General features: G+C 37.0%; 1 protein-coding gene across 15 annotated transcripts in view; it reads right to left on the minus strand.

Moving 5' to 3' along the window:
• Positions 1–23,638, minus strand: part of EIF4G3 (eukaryotic translation initiation factor 4 gamma 3) — a 317,793-nt gene that overhangs the window by 63,018 nt on the left and 231,137 nt on the right. For 12 of the 15 annotated variants that reach the window (XM_030323566.1, XM_030323569.1, XM_030323568.1 and 9 more), the window contains 6 exons: positions 19,970–20,216; positions 15,444–15,577; positions 13,487–13,606; positions 12,991–13,101; positions 7,079–7,249; positions 1,079–1,276 (listed from right to left, as the gene is read on the minus strand). In XM_030323566.1, the coding sequence (XP_030179426.1) occupies positions 1,079–1,276; positions 7,079–7,249; positions 12,991–13,101; positions 13,487–13,606; positions 15,444–15,577; positions 19,970–20,216 (981 nt within the window). Of the gene's footprint in view, positions 1–1,037; positions 1,277–7,078; positions 7,250–12,990; positions 13,102–13,486; positions 13,607–15,443; positions 15,578–19,969; positions 20,217–23,638 lie in introns of all 15 variants that reach the window. The other 3 variants (XM_030323563.1, XM_030323562.1, XM_030323571.1) reach the window with 2 other exon arrangements.

Consider the following 23,638-nt stretch of genomic DNA (forward strand, 5'->3'; position numbering starts at 1 on the left):
TGTCTGTGACAGCTATGCCACGTGCTGCCTCAGATGTGAGCTCTTCTGGCTCTATCCTTGCCCCCTCCCCCGCCTCAGGCCCAACTTGAACTCTACCTGTTTTATAAGTCTGTCAGTCTACCACCAACATAGTCATTTCATTTTTGTCCTACTTAATTTTTCAGTCTAGACCATCCATTCAGGCATCGACATATTGCAACATCACAGAATATGCTGTGATTTTTTTTTTCCTGCTAATGCTGGGTTTTTTTTTTTTCAATATGAATTTTAAATTCCTTAAAGACAGAAGAGATAACCTTTCCAAGTCATAACAAACTTACCTACCTCTGGTAGAATGATAGAATTGTGCATTTTCATAGCAAGGCACAATGACAATGAGTTGTGATAATTAAGAAAAAACTCAAATGGTGAAAGGACACACGTCTGTGACACAAATAGTACCTTGGTAACAGTAACAGGCAGAGAAAACACAGATGGTACATGGTAATTTTCTGACTGCAGAACAGAGGGCAATGAGCACTAACCAGAAGCTCTTTGGTCTCCCATTCTGTCTTGCCCTAGATTTGACAGGCTGTAGATATTAAATGGCTGTGGACAATGTAAAGAGAAAGAAATCTAATAGTTGCTAAGAGATGAAATGATCAGTTTTGAACCTTTTATGACCTCAACTATCCTATCATTTTCACCAAGGCTCAAATTAGAGCAACTATATTTTTTAGTTTGGAATTAACTGTGAATACAAGCGTTCACTTTCTTTCTATAAGCAAACACACCTGGAAAAGTAGGTTGCTCATGACAATAATTTCACATTACTAATTTAAACCTTATTCAATATTGCTCACAATGGATGGGACCATATCAAGCCTATTTCAGTCTAGTCTCCATATCCCCTCCAGAGGTGACGATATATTTCAATAAAGCAAGATGCCTTTCATACATTGAGAATATTATATTAAAAAGTGCTAAAAATATATTCTCCCCTTTACGTTGCCCCAATAACACTTCTGGGAAGAATGTGTAGTGAGGGGAGAATATACCTCTTGGAGATTTCTGGTTTTACTCCTTCCTCTCTTCTTACCGTTACTAGACATCGACACATGTTTGCGTAAGCCACAGAGAAACTGGGCTCATCGATAGCCTTCTCAAAGACCAGGTCAATGACTCCCTTCAGACGCTCCTCTGTGTCAACGGTAAGTCCTGACACTTGCTTCATCAGTTGGTTGAACATCTGTGGTGTCAATTTATTTAAGATACTTCGAACTTTTCTAAAAAGTTCCTAGAAGGGCCACAAAAAAGAAAAGAGTGTTATCGTAACTATGACAGGATGATTCTTTCTATAAGGATTAGTATTTTGTTTATAAGTTCAACTCCCCAAATTATTAACAAGGACTGTGAACTAATCAAAGAAATAATTAAATCCCATCTATTTTATTTTAATTATTAATTTTAACGTTTATTTATTTTTGAGAGGGAGAGACAGAGATAGAGAATGAGTGGGGGAGGGGCAGAGAGAGAGGGGGACACAGAGTCTGAAGCAGGCTCCAGGCCCAGAGCTGCCAGCACAGACCCCAATGCAGGACTTGAACTCATGAACCATTAGATCATGACCTGAGCCAAAGCTGGACATTTAACCAACTAAGCCACCCAGGCGCCTCTAAATCCATCCATTTTAACAAAGAGCAAACAATTATACCACTTCTTTTTACAACAGATGAGAATTCTAGGGATTAGTCATATTCACTGGTGGGAGTACACTCAGGGCAATTTGGCAATGTGTATTAAGAGCTCTAAAACTGTGATGTATTTTTTTGAATCAACAATTATACTTTAAGAAATTTATTCATACTTAAGGATAAGTACGTAAGACTTTAGCCATAATGACTTCCTCCAGTAACTCTTTATAGCACATTAATGTGCTAAAATAGAAATCTATCTAAATTATGGCATAGAATACTAGGCAGGAGTTTTTTAAACTCTCATCTAAGTAGAAATATAAGAGAACTTCCACCACTAGAAAAAAGCACCTATAACTCTACTTCGTGGTGAAATAATGACTGCTTTCCTTGTAAGAATGGGAATCAGGCAAGAATGTCCATTTTCACCATCCTATTCAAAGTCATACTGGAGGTCCTCGTCAGTACCCTAAAGCAAAGAAAAAGAACTACAACCCATATAGATCGTAAATGAAGAAATAAGACTCTCTTCATAAAGGAGATGATTATCTTTGTAGAAAATCATAAGGAATCTAAAAAAATTGATACTAGAACTAATAAATAAGTGTAGCAACACTGCAGAATACATGTTAACATACAAATATCAATTTTACTTGTATATATTAGCAACAAACAACTAGAAATTACATATTTTAAGACTACTATTTACCATAACACCAAAAACCATGAAATACGTGGTTAAGAATCTAACAAAATATCCATAGAAGCTGTATAATGAATACCATGAATCACTGATGAAAGAAATCAAGGAGGACCTAAATAAAATGAGATCTGGGTCATGTTCATGTATTAGAAGATCTATTATGGTTAAGTTGTCCATTTTCTCTAAACTGATATACAGATTTAACATAATCACAATAAAAACCCTACTAGAGTTTTGGGGTAGTTTTTGGTAGAAATCAAGAAGCTGATTTGACTCTGAAAAGTCAAAGAAAAAAAAAAAAAGAACAGCCTAAATGACTTTGAACAATAACAAAGTTGGGGGACTCCTACAACCTGATTTCAAAATTTACTACACAGAGCGTGGTATCGGTCAGAGGACAGACACACAGATTGGTAGAATAGAATCTAAGTCCAGAACTGGATTCACATATAACTGATTTTCAACAAAGGCGCAAAGAAAATTGAATGGCCAAAGGATAATCCTTTCAACAATGGTGCTGGAACAACCAGATATCCATAAGGAAAAGAAGAAAAAAAAAAAAAAAAAAAGAACCTAGATCCATACCTTGCATGAAACACAAAAATTAACTAAAACTGGATCACAGACCAAAATGTAAAACATAAAACCGTAAACTTCTAAAAAATAACAAAGGAGAAAAATTTTGTATTCTTGGGTTATGTAAAGATTTTTTAGGATACGACAGCAGAAGTACAACCTCTGAATACAAAAGTTGATACATTCCAACATGATCAAAGTTAAAAACTTCGGTTCTACAAGACACTATCAAGAGAATGCACCAACAAAACAGACTGGGAGAAAATTCTTGCAAACCACATATTTTATAAAAGATTTGTATCCAGAATATATGAAGAACACTCAAAAGTCAATGATAAGAAACACCACCACCCACTGAAACAGGGCAAAAGATATGAACAGAAATTTTACCAAAGAAGATATAAGAATGGCAAATAAGCACTAAAAAGATGTGCTTATTCAATATTTTATTCATTTGGAAATGCAAACTGAAACAAGGAGATGCTACCACACATCCATCAGAATGGCTAGAATTTATAAAGCAGAAAATAACAAGTGCTGATGAAAAACTAAAACTCTCATGCCTTGCCAGTGGAAATGCAAACTGTTACAATAACCATCTTAGAAAACAGTTTGGCATTTTCTAATAAGGTTAAACCAATATCTACCACACAACTTATGGATCCCATAGCCAGGATCTGACCCAGCAATTGCACTACTAGGTGGTACCGGAGTGCTATTTCAAAGGGGCACATGCACCCCAACGTTTATGGCAGAGGTATTGACAATAGCCAAAGTATGGAAAGAGCCCAAATGTCCATCAACTGATGAAAGGATAAAGATGTGGGGTGTGTGTGTGTGTGTGTGTGTGTGTGTGTGCATATATATATATATATATATATTTATATATGCGCACACACCCTGGAATATTACTTGATCAAAAAGAATGAATGCCTGCCATTTGCAACAATGTGGACGGAACTAGAGTATATTATGCTAAGCGACATCAGTCAGTCAGAGAAAGACATTGTAAGATTTCACTCATATGTGAAATTTAAGAAACAAAACATATGAATACAGGGGAAGGGAAGGAAAAATAAGACAAAAACAGAGAGGGAGACAAACCACAAGAGACTCTTAAATACAGAGAACAAACTGAGGGTTTTGGTGGAGAGGTAGGTGGGGGAATGGGCTACCTGGGTGATGGGCATTAAGGAAGGCACTTGTTGGAAACAGCACGGGTTTTATATGTAAGTGATGAATCACTGGGTTCTACCCCTGAAATCAATACTACACTGTATGTTAACTAACTTGAGTTTAAGTAAGTTAATTAAAATTAAAAAAAAAAAACCTTCAAATATCTTCACATATTTCAGATGATAATTTAAGCTAAAAAATAGGATTAAAGAAGGTTAGTTATTAATGTAATGCACAGCATGGTGACTGAAGTTAATACCATACTACATATTTGAAAGCTGGTAAGAGGTAGCTCTTAAAGGTTTTCATTACAAGAAAAAAGAATTTGTAACTCTGATCACCACAGTTAGTCCAGTTAACATCTGTCATCATACAATTTTGCAGTACATACAAATGTTAAGTCATTACAGTGTATAAACCGTATATATACAGTGTATAAATCAGGTACAGTTAACTGCCTTCCAGACTACTGAACTTTAGCTGCAGAGACAAGGTAACTGCAAGTCAAGTGACGGAGCAAACAGGAGGTGGAGTAGGAGCCACAGGAGGGAGTAGTCTACACACACGAGGGGTCAGAGGCAATGGTTAGGGAGCAAACGAGAATCGAGCCAGGTTATGAGGAACAAAAATAGCTAGCTGAGCGACTGTGTGTCAACTGTACTTAAATAGAAACTGAAATTAAAAAAAAAACAAAAACAAAAACAACTACCCAAATGAAAAGAAAGGGAAGAAGTCATTTTAGAAAGGGAAAAGGAAGGAGTTATGTGTGAGGGTTTTCTCTTTGGGGACTAGAGAAAAACAAGGAAAGACCAGAGGACTAGTGTGCAAGTTGTAAGACAAAAGGAGGCATTTATTTATTTATTTGAAAATGAGGTCATTAAAGACAGTTTAAAAGCTAGGGTGGAGAGCTCAAAATCAGTTCCTCAGGTAGAGGAGTCAGGCAGAAGTGGCAGGAATGTTGTAGCAAGAGAAGAGAGACAGGGGCAGTAACCTCAGGAACCACCTGAGGAACCAGTACGTGTGGTAGGAGTCTAGACGTGTCATGAGAACCCCCTCATGGAAAAGATGAAATATTACGATCTAGGAAAAATAAGGCCATTGGTATTATTCCTCGCGTTATTAGAATACAGTGGCAGGAATGAAGTCCAAGTGAAAGAGTTTTCTGGAAGTGGAGGTGACAACAAAACCACTGTTTCGATAAAAAAGGAAAGGCACAGAATTAGCAGGAGCACAGGTGAACGTGATGTGCACCTATGCAGCAGAGAAAAAGGAGAGGGAATGGAACACAGATGCTCCGGGACTTAGAAGAAAAATTCTCAAGAACAAGAGAACTGTACCCGTCCTAAAAAAGAAGTCTATTAATTCTTCACTAGATTTGCTTTAGTCACTAAGGAAAACTTAGCCAATTAATGAATGATACATCAATGCAATATTATTATTATGTTTCTGAAATAACCAACAATAGGGAGAACTCTGGGTAATTTAACTTCTCAAAACTTCAGTGTTCTCATACATAAAAGAAGGACAGTCTATTGCCTCCTTGGTAGCTGCTACAAGAATCGAATGAAGTAAGGTACTTGTATTAGTGCCTTAACTACTAAAACAAGACCTCATCTTCATCATCAACGATAAAGATTCAGCAGGAATTCTAATTCTTTGCAAGCTATTTAGGCATGTTATCATTAAGCACTTCTCACAGGGATTGGAAGGAGAGATGCAGAAGGTTTTTTTTTTCAAAGCTGAGATACACTGAAAAGAAATTCAGGAAAGATTAGGTACTTGATTTTAGTGAATTTGGAGAAGGGCGTGCTTACGGACAAATATCTGGGGCAATCTGTAAAAAGATGAACAAAGGCAAGTAGCCAATTAAGGTTCGAGAGCATGGCTTTGTGATGAATAAGTTCATCTTGGTCTTGACTTCATATGAACCAACTGCCATCGGTTAGTTTATTCATTTAACAGGTATACTGAGTAAATACTATGTGTGTGGTTCTGCGCTGGTGTTGAATCAAAATCAAGATTTATAAGGCACACTCTGACCCAGGAACATCCTACTGAGTACCCAAGTGGGCTCTAGGGAGCATGCCAACTGCTTTATAATACTTTATTTAATTGTTACAATAGTCCAATGAGGTAGGTAATATTAGTATCTTCATTTTACAGTTGAGATTAAAAACCTGCCTAATAGAACTTGCATCTGTCTCCAGAGCTAAAGCTTTGATTGCTATATTAAACTATTCATGTTGAGAGGAAAGATATTTAAGGAATGAGACACTGAAAAGTCAGCATATGACCTGTGATGCCTGGCTCTGACAGGTGCAAAATTCAAGAGGAGACTCTAGTCTTGGTGCCTAGAAGCAAAAACATCCAAAAAAGATAACAGAGCTAACTTAAAGATAGGAAATGGCATTGTATGTATAGCAAATGATGAATCAAGATGACATAATTTGACAAAAAAAAATAATTTTGTTTGGATTAAAGGAATTCATTCAATTTACCGTAAGGAGTTCTGCAGGAAGGTATGCATAGAAAGATGCAAAGAATTCAATTTTATTCCAAAAGACTAAAACATGATTGGTTTCTCAATTCTAACTTATTAGAAACGAAAGCCTGACAAGGAGACATAAAGCAATATGCTAACTAGACTAGCATAGGGTACTCACTGAGAACTTAAAAACACATTTTTAAGAAAAGCAAACATTGATCTAAGCCTGAATGACTGAAGTCTAGGACACATAACCCTCTAGACAAAGAGTGTCTTGAAAAACAAACACAAGAGACATCTGGCACCCATTATGCTAGACCTTTTACGATAATGCTTTTAAAAGCAAAAAAATTAAAGTCTTAAAAATCTCTACATATACTAATAGGACAAAATGACAAGTTAAAGCAAATTAAAACAACAGCATTATAATTCCAAAATAATGTTAGAATGTACTTCTAATCTCACCTGGGTTTTAATGTTTTCAGGATCCTCAGCTTGGCTGTCTCGTTTTTGGCTGGGCTTCCAGGCATTCTCTGCCTTTTTCAGGTGCACATCTTCTTTCACAGAGACTGTAATGATCTTCCTGGGCTCTCTTCTCTGGCCAGGTTGAGATCTCCGCGGTCCAACGTTCAACAACTAGGACAAGAATATTCTTTATTGTATCTACAGAGAGTACTTAAAATATACTGCCTCTTCTGTGCTGTTCAAGTCAAGCCTGATGATCACACCAAGCACTTCCTAGATGTAAAGATGGGTATTAAGCACTCACTTTAGATGTGATCTTTTGCGGGGGGGGGGGGGGGGGGATGTGAGAGGACAACCTTAGAATACCATCAATGTAATGTTCTCCACTACTACCGTTTTTAATTCTGAAAATAAAGTGATGAAAAATTATGTCTGATACTGCTATTGTTTCTAACAAAAAAAGACTACCCTTAAACTGAAGCTTTATTTTTTACTTGTTGTGGGACTTTGGACTGCTGACTTGAATAATCATAAAAATTCATAGGCAGTAATCATCACAGTTACAAATCTACTTCAAAAACTAGGTTTCTAGGGGCGCCTGGGTGGCGCAGTCGGTTAAGCCTCCGACTTCAGCCAGGTCACGATCTCGCGGTCCGGGAGTTCGAGCCCCGTGTCAGGCTCTGGGCTGATGGCTCAGAGCCTGGAGCCTGTTTCCGATTCTGTGTCTCCCTCTCTCTCTGCCCCTCCCCCGTTCATGCTCTGTCTCTCTCTGTCCCAAAAATAAATAAACGTTGAAAAAAAAATGTCTTTAAAAAAAAACTAGGTTTCTAAACTTGCAGCATGAAACAAAAATGCACTTTTATCACAAAAATTCTCTGTAGTGTAGACACCCAGCCTTACTACAGATTTTAATGGATCTCTCTAAGTTCCTGCTAGAGTCCCACCCACTGTACTCATTCTGTTAAAAACCATTTGCTGGTATGTTGTAATGGTCGTCAAATTACGAACGGTTACTGCAAGAGATAATGGAGGAAAAGTTACACGCGGTGTATTAAAATATCCATAATACTTGTGATCTTAAATGCAAGGAAATAAGTTTTTAAGATTAAACACTTGGGTTGATACTAAGTTCTGCTACTCCCAGATCTGTTGCATACTGACAGCCTTTACTTTCTTTGATATACCATTTTCTAAATGCTGACTAAATACTGTAATTAGACTTCAAGAGGGAAGAAAAAAAAAAACTTCACACAAGACCTAGAGATCAGAATCATATCTCTTTTAGTGCCTCAATACTGCCCTTTTGAATGTATATAAAGCTTCAGAGAAGGAAGCAGAAACTTAAATTTCATGCTTTATATATACTGAAAACAAAAACAAAAAACAGGTTCTAAGAGATACATGGTCTTAGTTAGGCCTAAGCTCATAAGCCTGAAAGCCTTTCAACAATAATTATACTTCACCATTCGCCCTAATTAGGAATAGTAGTATCAAGGATGTATCAGGATCAAAAGACAGAATTTCTGGGCAATACAAACCGATTTTGTCAAATACATCTAGCTAAGCACTCAGCATAAAAGACACAATCTCAGAATACCTAGCAAACATTAAAAAACCTGAGGTCAGATAAATGCAGAGGTACCACACACAGTATAAGTAAAAAAGAACTGAAGAGGACCAAGCTGGAAAAGTACTAACAGGGAATGGCGGCTAAATTGGACAGTACTACTATAAAAATACTTATTTGTAACTGAAACATTGATATAGTAGCCCAGACAAAACAATTCTGATAAGAGAATGCAGTACACCGATTATCTGATTTTTATAATTCAGGTTATAGTCTAGTGTTCACTTACAGGAGTTAAATCTTTTTCAATACTTGAATAAATTCATATAAACAATTCTATCACAAGACATTCAAATTAATCCATGCATGTGCATGTAAGAATTTGTTAAGAACAAAGACTAATGGGTGTAATGAAAGGTAATTATGTCAAAATCAGGTAAGAGCCATAGTAAGCATAATTTGGGATATAATTTTAATTATGTTTGAATGAAGTAGGAAATTTCCATTTCCAGAAAGTACTGGAAACATCAATGAATATGCCATGAAATCTGAATCTACAAAGTAAATATGACTTATGCCAGGTGCCTTTACCAGGTCTAAGTATGTATAGATTTCAAGCGAGCTGCAGAAAATATAAAGATGTGAGAAACATTACTAAATAGATAACAACGTTTGAAAGGAAAAAACGTTTTGAAAAGGTAACATGAGCTGTTAGTCCCAGATAAAGAGTTGGTTTATCACCTATGTGCAAGCTCCCAAGGCAACCTTAAAAATTATTATTTGGCTCACTGGCTATAACTAAGACACATACTGTTCACAAATATTTATCCAAGTATATTGAGTCCCCAACGGATTTATTATACTTATAAATGCTTAACACACTTGATAAATTATTCTCTAATGTACTCATGTTTACACTACCTGGAAGGACTATGGTATAGCAGAAAAGAGAGGCAGATTAGAAGACAAAAGAACTGTGGACTTCTGAGTTCAATTCTGCTAATTACAACCAAAGTTACTGTGAGCCAGTCACTTAACATTGTTGAACTTAGGTTTTCTCATATATTAAATGCTGGTCCTACCTACAAAGTTATTATGAGGATCAGAGACATACGGGATATAAAAGGACCTTAAAAACTAGGTAAGGTGGGGCACCTGGGTGGCTCAATCAGTCGGTTGGGTGTCCAACTTCTACTCAGGTCATTATCTCACAGCTCATGGGTTCAAGCCCCACATCGGGCTCTGTGGTGTCAGCACAGAGTCCACTTCAGCTCCTCTGCCCCTTTCTCTCTCTGCCCCTCCCCTACTCTTCTCTCTCAAAAATTAATAAACATTAAAAAACAAACAAACAGGTAAGTGATCATCAAAAAAAAAAAAAAAGAAAAAGAACTTTTTAAAAAGTGGGATCTGTAATGGTATAATTACCCTTAAATACTTCATGTCCTTTGCATGTATGTGGAAAACAATACAATTGTGAAATGTATCGCATCCTTCAGAAAATGTGCCATATATAATGAATGATTTATTTACTAAGCACAAACAAAACCCAGGATCCTGTATTATGAGCTAAGGAGGAAATATTTAACAAAAAACGAAGCCTGTTAAAAGAAACAATCCTGATTGGAAGAGGAACTTCCAGGTTGAAAGAGGAATTTTAAGGTACAATGTGTTCAGGGCTCAGGGTCCAAAAATAGCACAACTCAAATGAAGCATCAAAATTTGGCGTTGATAAACTAGTAAGCTGCAGATTTTTTTTTCTGACGAATTTAAGTTTAAACTTTTTTACTGACTATCATATATTTCTCTTAAATGTATTAAATAAGAAGTCATACCCATCTCTGCTTTACAATTTAGTACACATTGCTCTTATCTCCTTCGGAGACTGTTAATCTCAAACTCCTCTGCTTACCTGGATTAATCAAGGAAAACAGGACCAATATTCATCCTACCAAGTTTTGAAGAAAGATAAGCAAGTGTTCCTTTAAGGACGGAAGGATGATATAAACTCAGAAAACCTCTTTACCCCTAGGATTTTTATAATAGCTCAGCTAAATAAATGTGAAATTACTAGTCTACGCCCACTGCCTCTCTCTCAATACATTTCCTTTGGGGCACTTTCTGTGATGTCTACCCAGATTACTATTAAAATTAGCATCACAATTCCTAAGTAATTTGACTTTTATTTATTTATTTTAATGTTTTATTTATTTTTTGAGAGAAAGGGAATGGGCAGAAGAGGGGGGGTGGGGAAGGGGGACAGAGGATATGAAGCAGGCTCTGCACTGACAGGCTGACAGCAACGAGCCTGATGTAGGGCTCGTACTCTCAAATTGTGAGATCAAGACCTGAGTGTAAGTCAGATGCTCAACTTCGTCTGAGCCATCCACGTGCCCCTAAGTAATCTGACTTTTAAAAAACTACAGAGAGGATACTGCCTGAGTGCTTCTAATGGATATGTACGTTACTATCCATAAAAAGACCTTTATGTTGGAAGATTTTATGTAACTGCATATGACATGTTAAAACAATTGCTATGCATTCAACATATTTTATAACACCTCTTTTGCAGGAAAGTTCATACTAGGAGTCATAGTTACTTAAGCCACACCATGAACCATACCTAGTCGATCGCAAGATCTTTGGGTGGTAATCATTTATAAGTCAATTGGGAAGCTGGGAAAAATGATTAGAGGAAGTTCCGAACCAAAAACTATGAAGAGCAGGGCTGCTGCTTTTTCCCAAACAGCATCATTAAATGTTCCTTTATGTGTCAGACATCTACATCCTATGAAACTCCCATCTGAATCTACAACAACATACCAAGGGAAGCAGCACAAATTAAGCAAAGAATGTTTGTTAGCTATGGGAGATGCTGGAAAAGTAATTACTTGCATTAAGGCTTAACATATCAGTATTACTCTGATGAGTCTCAATTTTGCTTAAAAATTAGCTTGTGGCACATGACAGAGCTATTTAAAGAAAGTGAAATAACTAAAACTGACTTTTTTGGAGACATTAAAAATTCTTGATAATGGCTCATTTCCAATCACATTACTTTGAATGCACCAAATAACTCATTTATATGATACAAGTAAGCATGTAGATTAGTGGGCAAACACACATTGTGATAGTTTCAAAATTCATTTTCTAATTTCAGTGTTTTAAAAGAAATGGAGCTTATTCTAAATTCACAGTATTTCCTTTTAGCTATACCTAATTCTAGAGCGAGCTGGTGATAAAAAGGGACAGACAGCACACGCTGCAAGAGGAGACGCAACAAATCATACCTTCTGTGAAGGACATACGAACAACACAGAGCGATATGATAAGGACAGATGCTGTTAACCAGAGAGAAATCAAAACAGCATCAACGTTATTTCCAATGTGTGGCAAAACAAAGATATAAATCAAAACCGAAACTAAAACACAAATAAACGCTAACAGAAACACAACTTTAAATCACCAAAAAGGGAAATGCTGAAAAATAAAGCATCAAATGGTTTCTAGAAAGCTGCTTTCTACGACTTTCTGGTGAAAGACTTTCACTCTTTAGAAAAAAATTTTAATTTAGTATTTACAGAAAATAAAGATTCAGTTTCAATCCTGTGTGAGAACAGAATATCACACACAGAGATACCTTTAAGATGTTGATGCTCACTAAATAATATGCTTCAAATTATGGATATTTTCTGTAGGTTTTGCAAAGCCTCCAACACATTGTAGGCACTGAGGTATTTTCAATTAGTGTCTGGCTGCAGGCAAACAACAAATAATTCAAATCTCTACCAAGTGGCATTAGTTTCTGATGATACAGTCTTATTTCGAAGCAGGTTTCAAAAGTTGCCATTCCAGAAATAAAAAGGTGATGGGGAAATAAAAAGTGTCACCTTAAATAAAAATATTTTTACAAACATAAAATAAAGTTGTCTTAACAAGGTGATCTGCGAATGTATATCAAACCCCCAGCTCCTCCCCAAGTTTCAATTAAGCGCTCTCAATACCATTCCAACGTGGGGGAAAAAAAGGTATTCACATCATCGGCAACTTTCCCCCATGCTTTCTGCAAGTCTACAAAGCATGGAGTAGGCACAGCCTGCCGCATCCTGCACAGGGCAGTGCCCCAGCATAACTCCACTGGTGATGTCACTTCTACCGCTGAAGAGCCTGCTACTGGGGGTGTAAAGGCAACCTGCAGTTTATGAATACTGCACTCTTTTGTACGTGTCATTTGTTCATATTTTGACTTCACAACCTACAGTAAGTGAGAAGAACAAAACAGAAAATATCGTAACACCAGAGACTCTTGTTAAAAAAAAAAAAGAAAAAAAAAAAAGATTCAGCGCACCCCAAGAGGCAGGCTCTTCAGGGGTGGGTGCGACATTGCCAGTGGAGCGCAAGCTGGGGCTTTGCTCTGTTCCAGAATTGGCGATCCATGCCTGCTCTGCACTTTGCAAATCTGTAGAAACAAAGACAAAGAGATGACCATTAGCTGAATGTCATCAGAGATCTCAACTGTATCAGGGCACCTCAAAACAAACCAGAAATCCTATTTAAGTTTGGCTCTATTTTTAATCCATCTGCAGTTCATTTCAATGGAAAAACATACGAAAAAAAAATCGAGACCAAATTAATGCAGACCAATTTCTCTCAAGTAAAAATGACTCAAATGTATTCTTTATTTGCTTTAATGTTAGTATGGAAAAAAGGAGAGTCTTCACCTCTTCCACTTCTTCTTGGTTAGAAGAATCAATGAAAAAAAGCCGTTCTCTTGCTGTGAGACAAGATGTCATGAAGTCTATGACAGTTTGTAACTAATTGGGTTGTAGGAAACTTGCACTTACAGGTACACCTCTTCCACCAGGGGTTTGCCTTCCAAAATCTGCAAAGGCTGGAGTAAAATCTGGTCCTCGAGGCAAAATCCGAGGATCCAGAGTTCGCATTGGCAATTTGGGTTGGTTGATCTGCATGAAGAAGCAAAGGAAAGCTTAACACAAGTTCCAAAGCGTTCAGTGCCAAAAAGGCAAAAACCTAGACAGAAAAGATGGATCAGCTAAAATGATAAGCACTGGCTTTCTGAACGAGCGAAGTCCTATGTGAACCATGGTCCCTCCTCCAGACTAGCCTTAGAGCCCTTAGGTCAGCAATCGCTTTCTGGTGCCCTGGGACTGATTACGCCTAAAAATTCCCGAGGGGAGGCTAAACACAATCAGTAGACTGGCTTACCAGACACTCAGGACCAGCAGAATGGCACAAGAAGAGCTATGAGAACCAATGAACTAGGAGCAAATTTGGGGATTTTTTTCCAGGATATTCACCAGGACATCATAGCAACTTATCTAGAGGAATCCTGCCATAGCTCATTTTGATTTTGTTGCTGTTGCCTTACAGTTAGTAAAGTATGTATTTTGAGTGACAGTAAGTCTCTAAAGGAGATATTTTTCATGTGTGATCACCATTTAAAATCTCACTTGGTTTGCCTTATTAATTGGAGGTACAGACATATAATGTGACTACAGACTAAAAAAGCTAAGTAGCTCAGGGAGAAGTCAACTAATAAATGGATGCAGTCAGAAAATCATTAGGAAGACAAGAAGAGTTATTTCCTAGAGGACAATCTAATTTAAGTGTATATAAAACCTCCCCTTGTAAAGTAGTCTCAAATGAGCACTACCAAATAAGTACCTAAGAGAGATTTAGATACCAAGAGAAATAAGAAAACCTATTGCTTTAAAAGAGGAAACTAATACAAATATGGTCTGGATAAGCAGCTGCTGGGAATCTCAAAAAGAGGTAGATCTCCTTCTGTAAGATAGTTACCATCTACACGTCACTAAAGATTAATAGTTTCTTTTTAAAACAAAAGTATTTTTTTTTATATTTATTAAAAAAAATTTTTTTTTACATTTATTTATTTTTGAGACACAGAGTGAGACAAAGTGTGAGTGGGGGAGGGGCAGAGAGAGGACACACAGAATCTGAAGCAGGCTCCAGGCTCTGAGCAAGCAGTCAGCACAGAGGCTGATGCGGGGCTCGAACCCACAGACTGTGAGATCATGACCTGAGCCGAAGTCGGACGCTCAACCAACTGAGCCACCCAGGCGCCCCAAAACAAAAGTATTTTAAGCTTGGTCACCAGCACTGGTTCATCATTTATATATATATATATATATATATATATATATATATATATATATATATATAAATATATATATACGCACGTGTGTGTGTGTATAGTTACTTGGGCAGATACGCATCTGACTCTACTCTTTTTAATTTAATAAAGACAAAATAAACACTGTACTAATTTTCTGTATGCACCATTAGGATCAGATGTTAAAAGAAAGGGTGCCTATTTATTTGCTAAAAGTGAAGATGAATCACTGTAAGTATGTATTAGGGAAATTCTGAGATACAATCTGACCTGTCCTCAATGCCATTCTAATTCTATACTGAAATTTTAGAATAGTGAAGAAAGAGCTCCATATCACTTTAGCCATAGTAGCCCAACAGACAAACGTTTTTCACCATATCACTAGGCAACAACTGGAATAAGCAGACAATTAATCAATTTTAAAACTTCACCACTCAAATATGGGCCAAACCCCAAGGTTACAGCAATCTATAGTAAACCTCAAATCCAACAGCACTATGTAGGAAAACTATAATACATGAACATATATTAGAATTCAAATACATTTAGTCTAATAATTCCTAAAAATTGCTCATACTTCATATATTTGTACTGATAAAACCAGTTCCCACCAGAAAGACATAGCTTTCTCTGAGTATGTTGCTTACTTTGTCCAGAACCACGTCACTGATGGGAGGCAGGCCCTCTGGTTTCTGTATACAGGCTGGCATGAACTGAAAGTCCAGCAAAAACTCCCTGTCATACTGCTTCTTGCCCTCAGTATCAGCAGGCTTCCAGGAATCTAGAAAAAGGGATGTAGGCAGACAAGTGTCTATAGGGTCATTATATATGTAACCAGTAAGAGTACAAATTAGATTACAGTACTGACTTTACTTTGTCACAGACAGAAACACAAAGCAAACACTGAGCTACACTCAGAAAATGTCATGTAAAAATTTCAAACTGCCATTTGTTCCTTTATCCCTTCTAGATACCTTTGGATAGTAAACTGACATTATTACAGAAACCACTTAATATAAACTACCAAGCCCTTCAGTATCTCAGAAATAAGGAATCTAATAATACTCTTTGGTTTCATATAAAAGGATTCTTTGGTTGTTCACCTGGAAATATTTTGGGGGGGAAAGGCAAAAGGACACAAAACAAACACAAATAACTTATTTAAGATTCTGAAACGGCTAAGCAGTTAAATACATTTTTCCCCCCGACAATGGTTTATTCTATTTTGGAAGTATAGTTGACTTACAATATTGTATTCATCTCAGGTACACAAGACAGTGGCTCGACAATTCTATACATTAATAAAGGCTCACCACAGTTAAGTGCAGTTAAGCTTCTTGTCACCATATGAAGTTAAAGTAATCTTATTGACTATATTCCCTGTGCTGTACTTTTCATCCCTGTGACTTATCCATTTTGTAACTGGGAGTCTGACCTTCTTAATCTGTTCACCATTCTTGCCAACCCCTCATCAACCTCCCCTCTGGCAATCACAGGTTGTTCTCTGTATTTATCAGTCTATTTCTGTTTTTCTGTTTGTTTTTTAGATTCCACATATGAAGTGAAATCGTATGGTATTTGTCTTTTTCTGTCTGACTTATTTCACTATGCAAAATACCCTCCAGGTCCATCCATGTTGTTGCAAATGGCAAGATTTCATTCTTTTTTTTACAGTTGAGTAATACTTCACAGTGTGTGTATACACGCATGCATGCACATACTCATGTGTATACACACATCTTTGTTATCCATTCCTTTATCAGTGGACACACAGGTTGTTTACATATCTTGGCTATTGTAAACAATGCTGCAATAAACATGAGGGTGCATATATCTTTTTGAATTTCTATTTCTGTTCTCCTTGGGTAAATACCCAAAAGTAGAATTACTAACTCATATGGTATTTCTACTTTTAATTTTTTGAGAAACGCCCATACTGTTTTCTATAGTAGCTACAATGGCAATGGTTTTATTCCCACCAGTAGTGCATGGGGGTTCCCTCTTCATAACCTCACCAACACTGTTATTTATTTCTTGTTTTTGATACTAGTCATTCTGACTGGTGTGAGGTGGTATCTCATCGTGGTTTTGATTTGTAGTTCCCTGGTAATTAGTGATGTTGAGCATCTTCTCATGTGTCTATTCAAGTCCTCTGCCCATTTTTGAACTTGGATTATTTGGGGTTTGTTTTGTGGAGTTGTATGAGTTCTTTATGTATTTTGGATAATAACCCCTTAGCACTACTGACTACAGTTTACTGTGAAGAAAATAATGTACTTGCTTGCTGAGACAAAACTGGGAAGGCACATATTCTTCAAAAATCCTGACACACTCTTGATTTTTTATAAGTTGCATTTATTGAAGTAATCTCTACATTCAACGTGGGGATTGAACTCATGACACCGAGATCAAGAGTCGCATGCTCTCTTGACCGAGCCAGTCAGGCACTCCTCAGAGTTAATACGTTCAATATTAATTTTAAATTAGTTTTTTGCCATAGCGTTACTTTGTTACTATGACTATTGTTACAGCTATCATTTCTCATAATCCTAATTTCATTACATAAAGTTGGAGAATTTCTTGAAATTTTTGTTGGATCATAAAAGCAAGTCACAGCATTTTTCTCTTAATTAACAAAACTTTCATCAAACCCATGCCCCAGATCACTTCATGATAATACTACTTTATATTAGTGGTTTTTAAGGTGTAGGTGATAGACTCACGATGGCCTGTGAGAACACTGCAGATATTTTCAACCAAATCCTCATTACCTTATTGTATTCATTAAAAGGCAGACAGTTTATTGGGATCTAAATTTTATTTTTATTTAAAAAATTTTTTCAATGTTTATTTATTTTTGAGAGAGAGACAGAGCATGAATGGGAGAGAGGAGGAGAGAGAGGGGGACATAGAATCCAAAGCAGGCTCCAGGCTCTGAGCTGTCAGCACAGAGCCTGATGCGGGGCTCAAACCCACAAACTGCAAGATCATAACCTGAGACAAAGTCAGATGCTTAACTGACCAAGCCACACAGGGGCCCCTGAGACCTAAATTTTAAACTGCCCTTTTTCTAGTTATTGCTAGTGTATGTTACAGAGGCAAAAGGCAGTTTAGTGTTTCAATACAGTTGGGGTCTATAGTTGTGCACTTATTCCTTGCCAAATAGAAGGATAAGAATATAACTGACGGGGGGTGCCTGGCTGGCTCAGTTCGTAGAGCATGCGACTTCCGATCTTGGGGGAGGGAGTTTGAGTCCCACACTGGGCATAGAGGTTACTAAAAATACACTCCCCCCCGACTCCCAGAGATATAGCTGACATGGTCCTAAACGTGATAAGCGTCTCAATCTCCTGAAGGACTGTTGGTAGCCACAAGTACTTCCTGATATGATACAAGCCTAGATTTTTAGAAGTAATTTCAGTACGTTGAATCCTTAAAGTTAAAAAAAAAAACTTACTATAGCATGGCCTTACAATTTCATAAAACCCATTAGCAGCAGTTTACTGGTAGTGAAAAGACCAGTATATTAAGGTGGTATCAATAATCAGTGACTTTCGGGGCGCCTGGGTGGCGCAGTCGGTTAAACGTCCGACTTCAGCCAGGTCACGATCTCGCGGTCCGTGAGTTCGAGCCCCGTGTCAGGCTCTGGGCTGATGGCTCAGAGCCTGGAGCCTGTTTCCGATTCTGTGTCTCCCTCTCTCTCTGCCCCTCCCCCGTTCATGCTCTGTCTCTCTCTGTCCCAAAAATAAATAAACGTTGAAAAAAAAAAAAAATCAGTGACTTTCAAACATTTTTGACTACAACTCACAATAAGAAATATAACGACTTTATGACCCAGAACAAATACATATATAAAAGATACAAAAGTTTCTTAAAACACGGTCTACCCTTACTCCAGTAATGCACTGACATTTTTTTACTGTTCTCCATTTTATTTTAAAAATTTTTGTAAGTTTATTTATTTTGAGAGAGAAAGCACGAATGGGGGGAAGGGCAGAGAGAGAGGAGAGATAGAGAGAAGCCCAAGCAAGCTTCACACTGTCAGTGCAGAGCCCGATGTGGGTCCCAGACCCATGAACTATGAGATCATGACCTGAGCCAAAGTTGGACACTCAACTGAGTGAGCCACCAAGGTGCGCCTCTGTTGTCTATTTTAACAAATGCTGGTTGTATCTCACTAATTTCACAACCTATTAAAAGGGTTAAAAACAGCACTTTGACAAACACTGTCTATGGATTATTTTTGAGGTCTGACATTTTACAATCCAACCCTACCTCGCACAGAAGTCACTCAGATTTGGCTGGCTAAGAAAAACTGCACTCATCCCAAACTTTCTATCAAATGAACCACCCTTCCCCACATATCCATGCAAATCTCTCTATTAATCTCAAAGTCAACCGCAGTTCACATATACTGGGATAGAGGTTTTGTTTTGTATTTGGACAGTACCTAAAGATGAAACACCCTCTGAGACATAGCATGGATTTCACAGGGCACAGTACCGCAGGTACATAGGAACTGCTTCTGATTATCACAGTTCCGTTCTACAGAGTGATTTCTGTCAACAAATTTCTGTTGTGAAATTAGTTTAGTGAATTATAACCAACATTTTTAAATTCTTTTTTTCTTTTCTTGCCCTTAAGTAGGCTCCATGCGCAATGTGGGGCTTGAACTTATTATGACCAAGACTCCTATGATCAACAGTCGCATGCTCTCCTGACTGAGCTGGCCAGGGACCCTGTAACCCAACATTTTTAAAAGAAGAGAATACAGTACAAAATGTCAGTGCATTGCATGTAGTAAGGGTTAAGTGATTAAGGCTTGTGAAATGATGAACACAAAATAGCACCGAAATAGTCCTTTTTCAAGTAAACTAAATAAAATTCAATTTCTCTTGTTGAGTCCCACCAGACTAGCACTGACTGAAATCCTCTGCCAGCAGCTCTTCCGATGCCAGTAAAGCAGAATACCAGCATCAGATATCACTTCCGCCCACACAGAACTCTGGATTTGCTAGTCACTAACTTATGCCTGCTAATCTATTCTGTAAATATTACTCTGTGACGAGACTCTTCCTTCCATCCAATATTTCTCCACAGGAACCAACATTCCTGTAAGGTGAATAGATAAGACACACATAGGAAGGTGGGGGGGGGGATGGGATAGACTTACCTGGTTTGAATGAGAATGTCACCCCTTCACCAGAACTATCAGTGGAGCCTGAATTAGCATCTACTCCTTCACCCTCAGAAATACTCTCAGCACCATTACGTACAGGCTCAGCTTCTTCTCCATTTTCTTCCACAGTTTTTACTTTTTTTAGGTCGGAGGGTTCTCTTCCAGGATGAAACCCTTGGCTCATTTTATCCTGTTCAGATTCAAGTACTTTGTCGCCTGAAAGCTCCTCTTCAGCTTTAGGCTAAAGCATAAGTGAGCACAGAGGTTACATCATTTTTATCATGTAAATATGCATGAAGACCTACATGTATCCCCTCAAAAGGCAGGGGAAAACATGTCACTCAAAAAAAGGATGTCTGTGTTCAGCACATGGCACTAGAATGCTAGGTTTATTTAAAACACTTTTCTCATTTCATCTCTTGGGATACCGAAGACAAGTCATATGGCTACGGAAATGCTTTAACATGACTAATGAAATCTAAATGTACCAAAGGTTAGAATGGAAAGAACTGTTAATCCTAGTACTTGATGGACACGAAAGAGTCCTAGTCAGAAATCTAAATCAAGCACTCCTACCTCTGCCATTAATGCTCAACAAATATAAAAAGAAACACTAGAGGGTATTTTTTGTGCTGCCCTCTTGCTGCTAAATGGAGATTTCGATGACTAGAGCATCTGGGCCCCAAAAAGCTGATTATCCCTCATTTTACAAGGAAGCCACCTGTTAGTTAAAATCTATTTTTGTTTGCTTGTTCTCAGAATTCTCTATGGTTGTGACCTTATTCAAATTACATATGGAAAAGTGCTCGGCACATATTCCTCTACAGAGAAATCTGGGTTCTAGTGCATCTTACTTTTAAAAAGCAAAATGGAATTGAGGTTATTCACCAGATTATTTTTGACCACCATAGTTTCAAATATCAAAGAAAAATTAATTTCTTGAGGGCTATATATGAACCGTCAAAACTCCCTGAGGCAAAGTTCTCTATGAACTTTAAGTTCTTCTTTATCATGAAAGGTAAGTACTCTAAAAACAATTCTTCAGAACAAACACTCAGAGGAAGTAGGCATTCTAACTGACAGATTCACGCCAGAAGAGCCAAAAATAGAAGCTCAACAGAGAACCGTATGAAGGAATGTCATTTACGTAGGGGCACCTGGGAGGTTCAGTCAATTGAGTGTCCAACTCTTGATTTAGGCTCAGGTCATGATCTCACAGTTTGTGGGTTTAAGCCCCGCATCGGGCTCTGCTCTGAAAGTGTGGGGCCTGCTTGAAATTATCTGTATTGCCCTCTTTGCCCCTCCCAAACTCATGTGCGTGCTCTCTCTCAAAAATAAACATTAAAAATTTTTTTTAAAAATGTCATATACATAAGCAAGTGGTTACCCTAATTGCTTTACAAAATTGTTTTTTCAAAAAATTAAGGAGTTACAAATCCTACTTTGTTATATAAATGAAATATCTTAACAGGTATAATACTAATAAATTTTCTTCTAAACTACATCAGATCATGGGAAAAGACTACATTTTCAAATGCTGTAAATAGAAACAGATGGTTTTTCGGATTTGCTTCTATAATGAAAACAAAAAACTCATGCAAACATGCACACACACACATACACCTGTGTGCACGTTTGCTTTCCCCCACTCCCCTAAAAGGAAAACATATTATGGAAATAATCAAAAGAAAGATGTAAAAATTTCAAGAAGACAAAAGCTGAAATGATTTCAGATCATGTAAAATGAAGAAAAATGTTATTTTAGAGAAAAAAATATATTATGTCCTCTACTCTGTACCTAAAATCAACAAGAGAAAATCTGTTGGATATAAAGCAAAGAATCTATTACTTGGAAAGTTAATTTCTAACTAGAAAAAGAAGTAAAAAGAAATTTGTTTCCACGGATGACAAACCATACTTTAGAGAACACAGAACCACTGAAGTGTCTGAGGTACACTGTTAGAAGGATATTTTTCAAGGAAATCCACAAAATTAGCTGCATTAAGTATTTATGATGATTATTTTTCTTTCAGCTGGATGACGCTATATTAAACTAGTTAACTGTCTAACAGTTTCTAAACTGTTTACTAAGAAAACCAGCTTGAAGCAAAGAAAACACCTTATGGGCTGGACTGTAAAATGTTAAACTTTTATAGGAACTTGTTAAAAGAAGAATTTAGTTGATAAAACTGCCTATTTAACTCATGAGTTTTTAAAGTGCTAGAAAAGCAGACCGACAACTATGTATCTGATAACAGAGGAAATACACTAAAATTTAAAAAGGTATTTTAAAGATGCCCTGAGCATCAATTTTAAGATGAATCATCCTTCTAGTTATCCTTGTAGACTACAATTTATAGAATTTGATAAAATATTTGCAGTGATATAACCCAATATATAACCAAAAATATGCTGGAACCTGAAACACATTCTTTGAAAGGCTGAGAAAAATCTATTAAGAAAAGGAGAGCTTGATAACCCCAGTATATACTAAACTACTCTAATAAATGCTCAAATTTAGGAAAGACAAGGAATTAGGATATCTGGAGGCAAAAAAAAAAAAAAAAAAAAATCTGTGTGCAAATAATCAAAAATAAACCATAAAGTAAAGAAAAAAGTGATGGATTCAAAATGAGCTGAAACAGTTCTCATGTATGAAGAATAACAACGTGAAGCAGGTTTTAGCAAATAATCGCTCATGGGCCAAATTTGGCCCATCAACTGTTTCTGTATAGTATGCGAGGTAAGGATGGTTTCTGCATTTGTAGTAGCTGAAAAAATTCCAAAGAATACTATATACTTTCATGAATATTACATGAAATTTAAATTCAATGTTGACCAATAAAGTTTTACTGGAATTTAGTCACAATTATTTGCTTACACATTATCTGTGGCTGCATGTGGCCTACAACAGAATGGAGAACTGTGACAGGGATCATATAGCCCACAAAATCTAAACTATTTACTATCTGAACGGTTACAGGAAATGTTTGCCAACCTCTGATCTAAAGAAGAGAATGAGTATCTGCAGGCACAGTAGTGGTGGCCTTCCCATTTAATTCAGTAATGCTTAGAAATCTAGCAAAGGAACATAAAGTATAACAAGAAAATGAATAAAAAATAGCGGAATCTAAAGAGTAACCAGGTTAGGAAGCTCTTACAGCTATACCAGGAATGTATGGGACTCCCCTGTCTCTGGAAGGTATTTTATTCTCTGTAGGAGCAACATTTTCTTGTTAAACTGCAAGACACGTGCAGCAACTATTTGCCCCTCTACAAATTCCTGCTAATTCTTATCCCCTGATAACCACATTGAAATCACTTCCATGAAACATTTTAGTGGTTGCTATGGGACTGTGACATCAGTAGAGCATCATGTAAGAGCAGTGACAGGACAGGGGGAAGTAACAAAGGGGTACTGTGAACTGCTTCGAAAGGGTAAGAATTATAACTAGATAGAAAAGCCTTTTGAAATAAATGTATTTAAAATCACTTTAAAATAATTTCTATATTTTAATGTTAACACCCTATACACTTATAAGAACCATTTTAATAAGCAGACATTAAGAGTTCAAGAAAAAAGCAACATACAGATGTTTTAGATTACTCTTGATTTATAAGATTCAGTATATAACACTCAGGATATGAAGATTATAGACTATG

Source organism: Lynx canadensis, chromosome C1 (genome assembly GCF_007474595.2).
Source record: "Lynx canadensis isolate LIC74 chromosome C1, mLynCan4.pri.v2, whole genome shotgun sequence".
Lineage (NCBI taxonomy): Eukaryota > Metazoa > Chordata > Mammalia > Carnivora > Felidae > Lynx > Lynx canadensis.